At 37.1% G+C, this 12,446-nt stretch overlaps 1 protein-coding gene across 8 annotated transcripts in view; it reads left to right on the top strand.

Annotated features, from left to right (window-relative positions):
* SLC44A5 (solute carrier family 44 member 5) overlaps positions 1 to 12,446 on the top strand; it is a 385,583-nt gene that overhangs the window by 294,772 nt on the left and 78,365 nt on the right. For all 8 annotated transcript variants that reach the window (XM_086717311.1, XM_086717313.1, XM_086717310.1 and 5 more), the window contains one exon: positions 8,833 to 8,917. In XM_086717311.1, the coding sequence (XP_086573437.1) occupies positions 8,833 to 8,917 (85 nt within the window). The remainder of the gene's footprint in view (positions 1 to 8,832; positions 8,918 to 12,446) is intronic.

Raw genomic sequence — 12,446 nt, 5'->3', positions numbered from 1 at the left:
TGTTTTCCCTCTTTTACCTTTTACTCTCACCCCTCCCATTTCCGACTCTGAAATATAGAATGTGTGTCTTTCGGCTCTTTTCTTTTGCCGTCCCTTGTGGCAGTAACTTCTGACAAAAGAGAATCTGAAATCTTTTATCTCTAGTTATTCTGTTTACTCTTTTGTTCTTAATAAAGTCCTAAACGTCTTGTTGAATATATCTACAGTTCTAATCTTGGGTAGTCTTGTCAGTTACTGAGAATATAGGCTGAGTATTTTTCCTTTTCCCCTCTGGTTTCCTTCTCTACCTGCTCTTCACCCTCCTCTGTTCCGTAAGAGACTCGTATATAAATCATGCGGATTACATCAACAGGCTCTCTTGTCCTGTGGCTTCCTATATGGTTTTGCTAGTGAGAGGTATCAACAGTAGATTGGAGGGTAGGGAAAGGGGTTTGTGAAATGTATTCTTTTGGCTGTCTTGCTGGTGGGTCACTTCAGGGTAGCTATACCTCTCTCCCTAAGGCTTTAATTCTTAAAAGTTTTGCTTTTTTTCATTTGGCTTCTCTTTCTGAGTTTGGGTAACCTTTTCCTTCTTTGTCCCTTCAGGCATAGAGGTGGAAGTAACTCCCAATTGTTGCCATCCTCTGGGTTCTGTACCAAGTCTGGTTTCCCATAACTCTACCTATAACTTTGTAAATATTTGCTCAACTCTTTACAATTAATCTGTGTGAGTGTAACCTGTATTTCCTACTAGAATCCTGCTGTATTCTAAAAAAAATAACAACCTAACCTTGACAGGTATTGCTTCCTAAGTAGTGCTTTAACTGGATTTTCCATAGGTATTCACCTGTTCCATAAGGCTGGCTGGTTCAGGGTTGGTCATTCACTGCTAGCAAATTTGTCACATAAGCACTGTTAGGATCCAAGTCAACCTTTCTGAATAAAACTCCATGTTATCCTAATCCTCACATAATCTTCATCCCTGTTGTCATGATCACTTTTTCACAAAATCATGGAATGAGTGCTTTAACCTTTGATTATTGAAAGATACTTCTACACAAGGGTCTTGACTAAGCAACCGCATGGAACATCAATATCTTCATATTCTAGGTCCATTTTGAGGTCAGTCCTTCTAGTTATTTCTCAAACTTCCTTGACACTGATTGTCTAATGTTCTTAATTTACAGTTCATGATAACGTGACGAAGTTGTTGGCTTCTGTTCATAAATAGATTGATGATTCAGCTCATCTCTTCTTTCAGCCAAAGTAGATAACGAGGAAAATTTCCCTTGATCAGTGCCAACAGATCCTCCATAGCCATCTATAAATCTGGTTTAATTTTATCTTTCCCAGTCAACTATCATAGGGCCCTTTTCATGAGTCATGGGGACTTGTTAAGACAGTGCCTCAGGAGTCAACACACTATTATTGTGAGCAATCTTCGTATGTAACTTTCTTGTGCCTTCATGACCTTCTCAAGCACTATATGACTATACCTCTTCTACTCAATAATGGAGTACTGCTGGGCACAGCTAATTTTAGGCTTGATGGATCAGATAACATCCAGTTTATGATGGGCTTCTTATGTCATTAAATGATCATTCAGAGTCCAGGAGCAACTTCTCAAAAGAACTGTTATTTGCTGAAACAACATGGGTTTTCTCCAAAACCCTGGGAAACTCCACTTGTGATTCTCAAAAAGGCATCTGTCACAGGCCCCATACAGCATCCTGTTCTGACAGATAGCTTAAGCACCATTGAGTCCATTATGCATATAGATTTGCACAATAGCCTGGATTATCTGAAAAAATTTTATTCTCTGGGCTGTACTCATATCTTGCAGGTGATTAGAGTTGTGCCTCTTTCTTAATAGGGAATGCAAGGTGCAGCAACTGATCTTTCACTTTGAAAGAGATAGGTCTACTGGACTCCTAAGGTCTCTATTAGAAGACTCTTGCATTTCCATGCGATTTATTTCCCATACATTAGCATACATAAGACTTTCTTTTTTTTTAAATTTTTTTAATGTTTATTTATTTTTGACAGAGAGAGAGAGACAGAGCATGAGCAGGGGAGGGGCAGAGAGAGAGGGAGACACAGAATCTGAAGCAGGCTCCAGGCTCTGAGCTGTCAGCACAGAGGCCAACACAGGGCATGAACTCACGGACCGTGAGATCATGACCTGAGCTGAAGTCGGATGCTTAACCGACGGAGCCACCCAGGTGCCCCAGCATACATAAGACTTTCTAAGGCATTGAGATTACATGCTTTGCAGTATTCTCCAGATCTTTTCTTCAGGATGCCATCAATGTAAGGAATATGCATGGTATCCTGTAAAGATATTATCAAAACCCTGCAGACTAAATTGTGGCAAAGAGCTGGGAAGTCCTATGACCTTGAAGAAAGATAGTGAGGATGCAGTACTATCTCTGCCAGGTGAAAGCAGATTCCCTTGGTGTTTTCTACTTATTGGGAAAGGGAGAGAACTTTTGTCAGATCAACTGTTGCATCCAAGGTGGCAGAGGCCACTTTGATTTGTTCTAGTAGAAAGACTACAACTTTTGAAGAACAGTTAAAATTGAGGTCATGACTTGGTTAAGCTAGAGATAATTCATTACCATTCTCCAGAAGCTATCCTCTCTCTGCACTGGCCAATCAGGGTGAAACATAGTTTCCTTAGGGAGATTGTGTTAATTATACAATAGTATTCTACTAAATATGAATGTGTTCACTTCTATATCTTCAGAGTCTTTGTGTGCCTATCACAAGTAAGGCCCAATGAATGAATGACTAAATGGATGGAAATATGATGATTGACAATTCAGTATGAATGAATGAATGAGTGGGAGTTTCACCATATTCTAGATTGGCATTTTAAAGCTTTTCATATTGACTTTAGGAATTATTTTTTTAATGTTTATTTTTGAGAGAAATAGAGCACGAGAGGTAGAAGGGCAGAGAGAGAGACACACATACCGAATCCAAAGCAGGCTCCAGGCTCTGAGCTGTTGGCACAGAGCCTGACATGGGGCTTGGACTCCTGGACCACGAGATCATGACCTGAGCCTAAGTCAGATGCTTAACCAACTGAGCCAGGTGCACCAAGAATTAAAGTTAATAGATATTAGATAGTGTATAATTAGTTAGGTCCTAGGGAATATCTAAATCAAGTTGAGGACTCCATGTATTAAATCATGTAGTGAAGAAACAAAAATCACTAAAATCCTAGCAATTGTAGCTATAAGTTAAATAACATAGCAAAATAAATCAAATAGAAAAGAGGATTTAATTATTATAAATATTTATATTGGAGAAGAGAAAGATAATTTAACTGAATCCTTCAAGTATATAAAATATTTCTAAAAGCTATGTGGTAATTAGTTCTCTATTGCTACATACCAAATTACCCTGAAAATTGACAACATAAAGCAAGGAATGTTTCACATGTCAATTTCTGTGGTCAGAAGTTGGGAACAGCTTAACCAGGTGGCTCTGGCTTTGAGTTCATGGCTTCATGAGGCTGTAGTCAATTTTAAACCAAGGCTGCATTCAGCTGAAGATTTGACTAAAGTGGAGAATCTGCCTTCAAGATGGCTCACTTACATTAATGTTGGCAGGAAGCTTCAGTTCTTAGTGACTGTTGACAGCTATGTGGGCTTTTCCATAGGACTTTCCGAGTACCTCAAGCCCTAAAGCTAGTGATCTAAAGGAGAGCAAAGAGTAAGCTGCAATGCCTTTTATGACCTACTCTTGGAAGTCACCCAAATGTAATTTCTGCCACATTGTATTCATTAGAAGCAAGTCTAGTCCAGACTCCACGGAAAAACGTGAAATAATTTATGGACATGTTTGAAAGTCACCATAGATAGTGATCAGCTGAATAAAAGTAAATGGGAGTAAATTATAAGAAAGAACTCCATGATAGCATATCCCCCCATAAAATCTGGAAGCAAAAAAAGATAATCTGGGATATGTGTGTGTGTGTGTGTATACATACATACATATATATGTGTGTGTATATATATGTGTGTATATATATGTGTATATATACACGTATATATGTGTATATATATATCTCAAATTATAAGAGTGTGAATGAACATGCAAATCAATGGATCTCAATCAAAGCAGTAGGACTGCCTAGGGAGTCTTTTTTTTTTTTTATTGTCACAGTGTTTAAGGGGAGTACTCCTGGCATTTAGTGGATGGGATCTGGGAAAGGTAGATGTCTTGTAATATCTAGGATAGTCCTACACAACCAGGAAATGTCCCATTTCTTGCCGGACTTTCCCATGTCCCTCTCATGGAGATGACAACTCATTTTTAAGTAACAAATATTATTTTTGCATAGTTTCAGTAAATACCAAGGGAATTTGAAGAAATAGTGTAATTTTTTGTTAAAATAGACTATAATTTGTTCATTTAGGAGACGTCTATCACTGACAGCACACTTGTATTATTTAAGTCTCCTACACAATACACCTGCATCTTCTCATAGTTATAGCTGTTACATTCAGTGAGCCTATTTATAGGTGCATGCACTGACTTAATTCACTGTCTTTTGATTTAGTCACTTTTGAGCATTTGCACGTTGATATGCACACTATTTAATTATAAATTTTCTTTTTATTTCTCATATACATTATATTAGGACATGTTATGGATATTTTATTTTATTTATTTTTGAGAGCGAGCATGAGCAGGGCAGGGACAGAGAGAGAGGGAAGGATCCAAAATGAGCTCTGCGCTGACAGCAGAGAGACCGATGCAGGGCTCGAACTTACAAATCATAAGACCATGACCTGAACTGAAGTTGGGTGCTCAACCAACTGACCCACCCAGGTGCCCCATGTTATTGATATTTTAAAAGAAAGTCTATATATGGGTAAGTATTGTTGCCTGTATTATTTCAAGATTGTAAAAGGAATGTGGCAAAATATTAGTTTTAAAAGGATGCATTGGGCATAATGGGGTTAGAAAAGGACTGACACAAAAATATGTGATGTTACGGCACTATTAATCACCTTATATGGAAAGCCCTTGACAACTGTGGAGAAATAATCTAGAACAGATCTGTCTGGGAGAAACAAAGTGTGAGTCATCTATAAATTTTCCAGTAGCCATATTTAAGAGACTAAAAAGAGACAAGTGAAATTAATTTGAATAATATATTTAAGTATGACTATTATCATTTCAGATATTCTCAATATAAAAATTATTGAAATTTTTATACTTTTTTTCTGCATACTGTCTTTAAAATCTGGTGTGGATTTTACACTTATTATGTGTCTCAATTCAGGTAAGCCACATTTACATGCTCAGTGGACATGAGTGCCTAATGGCTACCATATTGTACAGCACATTCCTAAAATTGCCATGAATAGAGAAATTCCAAAAAAAAAAAAAAGGAGTAAAATGTGAGAAATCCCTTAATTTATTAACAGACAAAACGCTGCTGTTGCACATCTCCTTGTTCTCCTCCTTTTTTTCCCCCAGTCAAGTTCTTCCAGTGCAGGTGTGGGAAGACAGGAACTGATGGAGAAGATAAAGAAAACTTGGGGTGCCTGGGTGGCTCAGTTGTTTGGCTCAGGTCATGATCTCCAGGTTTGTGAGACTGAGCCCTGCATCAGGCTCTGTGCTGACAGTGAGGAGCCTGCTTGAGATTCTCTCTCTCCCCCTCTCTCTGCCCTTCCCCTGTGCATGTGCATGCTCTCTCTCTCAAAATAAATTTTAAAAAATTAAAGAGAAAACTAGATATCCTTGACTGTGGGGACTTGGTTGAACTGGCTCTTGAAGCTTCTAGGTCACAGATTTGATGTTACAGCTCAAACACAGATGATCTGCAGCACAGCTTCTGTGCCAGAGTCTGCCTGGAGAGGTGTAGCAGCAACTCAGTAAACACAGCCACCTGCTGCATTTCAAAACTACAGAAACAAGAAAGAATTCTTCCCTTGATAATTAGATCTCCCCCGCCCCCTTCTCCTTTGTTCCCAGGCATCCGATGCCTCTCAACCAGATACTCTCCCTCTTCTGCCAAGTACAAAGCTTTTTCTTTCCAAATGACAAAGGCTCCAAAATTACTGGTGTCATCTCCTTTCCTACCATATGTGTCCAACATACTGCTGATCCTCATGTTGCTGACATCCATATTGTTTCCCACTGTTAACAGGCTCATTCCTAATTTATCCTTTAGTGGGTAGCATTATAGCTTTGATAGCTCAGTGGTTTAAGCTTGAGCCTTAGACAGCAACATACCTGAATTCAAACCCTTGTTTATGCCACTGAAAAACTGTGTGACCTTGAGAAGTAAATAAAATTCTGAGCTACAGTTATCTATAGAGTTAAGGTGAAAATGATATCAACCTCATAGAACTATTGTGAGACTCAAATGAGACAATGGATGTAATACTTTTAGCATAGTACCTGATACATTGTGAGCAATTAATACACGGAAGCTCTTATTCTATTGTTTCCTCAATCTGTAATTTCTTCTCTGCTCCTGGCCACCTGTTTGAGTCCTAATCATTTTTCAGTCTTTCCCAGGTCCCATCTCTTCTGTATGGCTCTTGCAAATTTTATCGTCTCCTTTTCATGTGTTTCTTAAGAAATCTCACATAGGGGCGCCTGGGTGGCGCAGTCGGTTAAGCGTCCGACTTCAGCCAGGTCACGATCTCGCGGTCCATGAGTTCGAGCCCCGCGTCGGGCTCTGGGCTGATGGCTCAGAGCCTGGAGCCTGTTTCCGATTCTGTGTCTCCCTCTCTCTCTGCCCCTCCCCCGTTCATGCTCTGTCTCTCTCTGTCCCAAAAATAAAAAAAGTAAAAACGTTGAAAAAAAAAAAAAAAGAAATCTCACATAAATTGACTTCTCATACAGCACACACAATGGCCATTTAGCAAATTCTTTGGTTAATTGATTTATGAAAAAGGGAAAGGAAATCATAGCAGATTCTGCTGATGTCCTACCCCACATTCCCTCGGTTCTTCAGAGTTTGCTTGCGGCTATGGTAGACTATGTCATCACGCCCACCAACAAGCATGTTCTATATGGTTCCTCAGAAGGTCCCCAGCAGGATGGAGTCACCATGGCTCCCAACAGTATCCCACTTGTTAATATGCCCTTTTTTGGCTTTCTTCCTTCCCTCACTCCCACTTAAGCTTCCTAGAATTATCTCCCAAATTAACCTAACTGTAGCAAAGTCCTTGTCTCAGGGTTTGGTTTTGGGGAAACCTAAATAAGACAGGAACTAACATTACCAAGTCCATACTTCATGCCAAGCAATTGGGCTTTCTATTATATTATCTTCTTTCATATTCCCAACATTCTTATGGGGTGTGGCATTATTATACCCATTTTACAGTAACAAATTAGAAAGCCAAGACTGAAACAAGCAACTTACTCAGGGCCATAAATATATTAAGTAGCCAACCTAGCTAATCTAAATACTCCTTCAGGTGCCATTTCTGAATTAATATTTGTATGGAAAAGGGATAAAATATTTCAGGGAAAAATTTAAAAATACATTACAGAAGATAGGTAAAATTGAACCTCTTAGTTTTAGCCAAAATGTGACAAAAATAATATATAAAAACAATATAATTAAACAGTATCCAGAGACATTGTCCACTGAATGCTTAGATGACATTTAAATTCTTTATTTATAGTCTACTTTCTTCTGGGAAATAAAGACAAGAAGATAAGGCAGCAGAGGACTGCCTGAATGTAGTCAGATTTTGTAAGACTATTAGAAGATGAAACCTATTTGGCCTTCATGACATTGAAGAAAGAATGAGACACAGGAGACTTTTCTGGGTACTTAGATACTAAAAGGAAAGATGTGGATGAGAAAAATTGTGAAAAATTTCTCTTCCATATTATACGGTTCTCATTCAGAATTGATTTTTTTGTATCTTCTCAAGTCACACAGGCCATGTACATAAGGGTGACTGAATTATCACATGAACTGTCAAATCCGATAAATGTGGGTGAGGATATAGCTGGGCACATGTTAAAGGAAGCAACGGACAAAGAGATCTGTTTTCTGTATGCAGAGGCAAGTAGTACTACATGACCAATGCATTTTCTAGAGTTTTTAGGGATTTTTCAAACTAAAAAAGTTTAGAAACCTTCAGTTAGATATTCTGTAGTCTAGCTGTCAGTCAAGTTTCTAATTCTTGGAAAATAAGTGTGATGAGTCTGTATGAGGTAGAGCCCAGCATCTTCCGGGAAAACAGAATCAAGTTTTTGTTTTTGTGAAGTTTGAGAATACTTGGTATTTGTAGTAAGCTTTGAGATTAACAGACAAAATGTACAGCAAATCTTTATTATATATTGCACTAAAGTTGCTAATATTTGCCTTTAGAATGTCACATGAAGTCAGAAAGAACCAGCTAATGTGAATTAGGCATTACAGTTTCATTCCTTTGAATTTTTTAATGGTTTTCACTTATGTATAACCCAAAAGGATGACATCATAATATTGGCTGTAAATTTATTAGCTCTCCAATGAAGTCATCCAGTTTTAAGCCTTAGAAAAAGTATCTTTAGCCAACCAAGCATTTGTAGTGTGCCCTCTAACTCACATTCTAATAAATGTCATTTTCTAAATGCATTACCTCAGGTTTTGGCTACAACCCAGATGAATCCTGAGAGATTAAGAGAAATGTGTTTTCTGACTGATTCATCCATATTTTATTTTACTTTTCATTAAGAAATTACTCTTTGAAGAAAATCAATAATCTCCTGTGACTGAGGGGAGAGGTTAATGTGTTGCAGTGATGCATTCTAATTTCTCAAATCAGACTGCCTTTAGTCGGCTATTGCTGATAGAGTTTTTGTCTTTTCTTGTTCCTGCAGCCTGGGTACATGGCGACCCCAGGAGAGTGGCCTACCCTACAGACAGCAAGGGCCACTTTTGTGGCCAGAAGGGCACCCCCAATGAGTGAGTATGACCCCCTTTCCTTTGTCTGGTTTTATTGTCTAAGCTGGAACTTAGGAATTGTAACCAAACCAATGTGAGTTTGCTCCTTGGTGAGTCACAGATAGAAACTACACCAAGTGAGTTGAGTTGTCACACAAAGGAAACTTGATTTGTACCAAATAAGGAAATCGCAGGAATAACTTCCAAAGTTGTGACTCCCTGGGCAAGAGTGAAAGTGTTCCTTTTATTTAGGGTCAGGATGAATATTTAATAGGGAAGCCTTGTTGTATGTAGAAGTGGGCATATGGTCACACATGTACCTTAAAGAAACATGCCTATATGTATATTATATGTTATGTAAATGAGGCTTGTGCTCCATGCTGGGCAGAGATTTTAGTACTATAATTAGGTAAAGGTTATTGTTGGTAATTCCAGAAGTCACACCATGGTCCATTTGTGTTGGAGTGAGTTGTGGGATTAGCTCAAACTGGTCTGGGTGGTCTGGGCCAGCAGAGCTCTTCCTCAGAAAGTCATTATTGCTTGAGGGGTAGTTTTGTTTGCCATCACAGGATGCTATGCCCATAAGGTCCTTTGTCTGAGTTAAGAGATAAGTAGAGCTTAAGGGAAATGTGGGACAAGTGTTGGTGGATACAAGCATGTGAGCAGTAAAGGCCAGGTTTTGGGGTCTAGCTAGTGACAAAATCACTTTCACATTAATCCTAGTAAGCTTAGTAAGAAGATTAAAATTCATAAAGGAAGTTTTCCCTCCCTTTTTCCCTAGAGACAATTTGTAAGGAATTGGGAAATTTCATACTATATAATTTAGGACAAGTTGTCATTGTTATACAGTATTTTATTGGGATGCATGAAGATTCTGCTTAGTAAAAGTATAATTATGATGGATGAGTTGGCCGAATGATTTTATCAGAAGCCATGTTTTAAAATTCCTTAGGAAATGGGCTTTTGGAAGGCTGAGTTCTAAGTAGCCAAACAGTGCAGTTAGAATTGTTTTTGCCACAGTACCTACTGGCAAATCACTTTACTTCCCAAAGGGGTGCACACAGAAAGTCTTCAGCGAGTGGTAGGTTTTTCAAGGCTACTTGGCTACTAGAGACAGTGACTGACTAGCTGAAGCAAACAAGGGAGAATGTTTTATCAAATTCCTTTCTAATGTTAATCATAACAAAAGTTTCCAATTTCTGAAGGCAAGTTTTCTATTTTTTTACCTTAAAAACAAGACAAAACATAAATCTCACTTTTTAAACAATTTTTCTCTTTCTCACTGGTCCATTTCTTGAAATACCTGGGTTTTTACTAGATCTCCAGTTCTTCATAACCAATTCAGTTTCTATAAAAGTTGGTATTGAATGGATGAAAAACAAAAACAACAGCCCTTGCTACCACTAAAAACAAGAAAAAACAAGGCTCAAAACATTGTGTGTGTGTGTGTGTGTGTGTGTGTGTGTGTGTGTGTGTGAATATTTGTTGTGTTACTTGTGTTGCCCACCCATAACTTGGGAGCTTATTATTCCAAGAGATGTACAAATTAAATAATAGATTCAGGAAAGGGTTAATAAAATTCACAGAGTAGAATCATTACAGATAAAAAAAAAAAAAAAAACCCTAGACATTGGGTAGTGGGGCAGGGGGGAGGGTCAAATCCTTAATCATGTCAGATTGAGTTTATGGCAGACAAGCTGACCTGTACAAAAAGGTCCTCCTTGCCTATCAGAGAGTGGATTAAATCCTCAAGTAGGGTGGGAATTCTTATTTTAACCTCAGTAACTCAAAAAATCCTAGACATTGCCAACAAAACTTTCATACTATGAAGGACAAAGAAAGCACCAGGTAGTAAAAAAAAAAAAAAAAAAAAAAAAATCCTACACATGTGTCTCTAGCTCTTAAAATAGGATATTTTTAAAAAGGCCTCTGTAACAATAAGTGTTCTACACCTAAGCCAATGACCTACTTATTTCCAACAAAAATGGGATATCACAAATTTCAGCACATAAAGATTATTCAAAGACAAAACAAAGCAAAATAAAGATATGTTCGTTAATGTCTTATTTATAATAACAATGTGTTGGAAACCATACAGAGATCCAACAATATGTAGATGATAGTAAATTAGGACTTCTCTCATGTAATGGAGTCATTAAAATTTATGTTTATATTTTCAAGGAGTGATTCTATTGATTTTCCTTTATAGTTTCTGGATCTTGTGTCATGATTATAATTGCTTTCCTACTCTGGAAAATAACATTCACCTATATTTCTGTAATATTTTTATGGCTTCCTTTTTTATATTTAAATTTCTAATCTACATGGAGTTTCTTTTTTGTAGAGGGACTGAAGTAGTAATCAAATGTGTTTCCAATTGCATATGCAGTTATCTCCAAATAGTTGTGAATAATATGCTCTTTTCCCCTCTGATTTCTGATACCATATTTATCACACAATAATTATATAATATATAATTTATATTTTTTCTGCATCTGTGCTATTCCAATGTATATTTTTAAGCTTTCAATTGTTATAATTCTTATAATAAGTGTATATTAATTTGAAAACTTAATAAGAAAGTTCAAATGATAGGATTTTTAATAGTAAGTGAAAACATTTATGAAAATATTATATTTTAATCACTTAAAGCACTGTGGAAGTATCCTAGAAGTGGCAGGGAGAAATAAATATAAGTATAAATTTGGAATGTGATAAAGATGAGATTTTAAGTCAGTAGCAAAGAGATGAATTATTAAATCATACTGAATTAATTGAAATGCTATTTATGAGTATAAAATAGATATTTATCTCCTACCTTACACCAAAATGAGCCCTGAAAATTTGAAGATTCTGTATATAAAATATACAATAAAGTAAGAGAAGAAAATTCAGGGGTATATTTATAGAATTATGGGGTAAAGAAGTCTTTATTTGAAAATATATTACCACTATATTACCACTTTTCTCACTGTATACAAAGTTAAAAGATAAATGGCAATCCAGAAAAAAATATTTTCAATGTATATATATCTGACAATAGGTCAATAGCTTTATTATATGAACTACTGCTACAGAATCAAGGAGGAAAACACAGTAATTCAATATAAAAGTTGGTAAAAGTCGTAAACAGAAAACAAATAATGGTCAATAATAATAGAAAGCACTGTTCACCCACAGTTAAAGAAATGCAAATTAATACATTTTTTTTTGCTTATTAGGTTACCAAATTAAAAACCTTAAAATCTGACAGTGTTGATCAAAGTGAGGAGAAAAAAGCATATCCTTTTCTACTGTAGTAGTGAAATATAATATTTATCACATTTTATCAAACATATGGTGTCTAAATGTAATATCTCACCTGAGTGGATGGGGCCTCCAAATGTGGGATGACAATCACGTGGAAGCTGGTGGCACAGACAGTGAAAAGAATTCACCTGAGGCAACAAAGGAGAGAGACGTTTATTGAATACGGAGCAAGTGAGCTGTGGGCAGGAGAGCAGAGGAGAGGCTGTCTGCAAGGAGGGCAGTGGGTGGGTAGGGACTGTTT

This window comes from Puma concolor, chromosome C1 (assembly GCF_028749965.1).
Source record: "Puma concolor isolate L17-30 chromosome C1, mPumCon1.1.hap2, whole genome shotgun sequence".
In the NCBI taxonomy this organism is placed as follows: Eukaryota; Metazoa; Chordata; class Mammalia; order Carnivora; family Felidae; genus Puma; species Puma concolor.
This window is presented reverse-complemented; position numbering and strand designations above follow the sequence as displayed.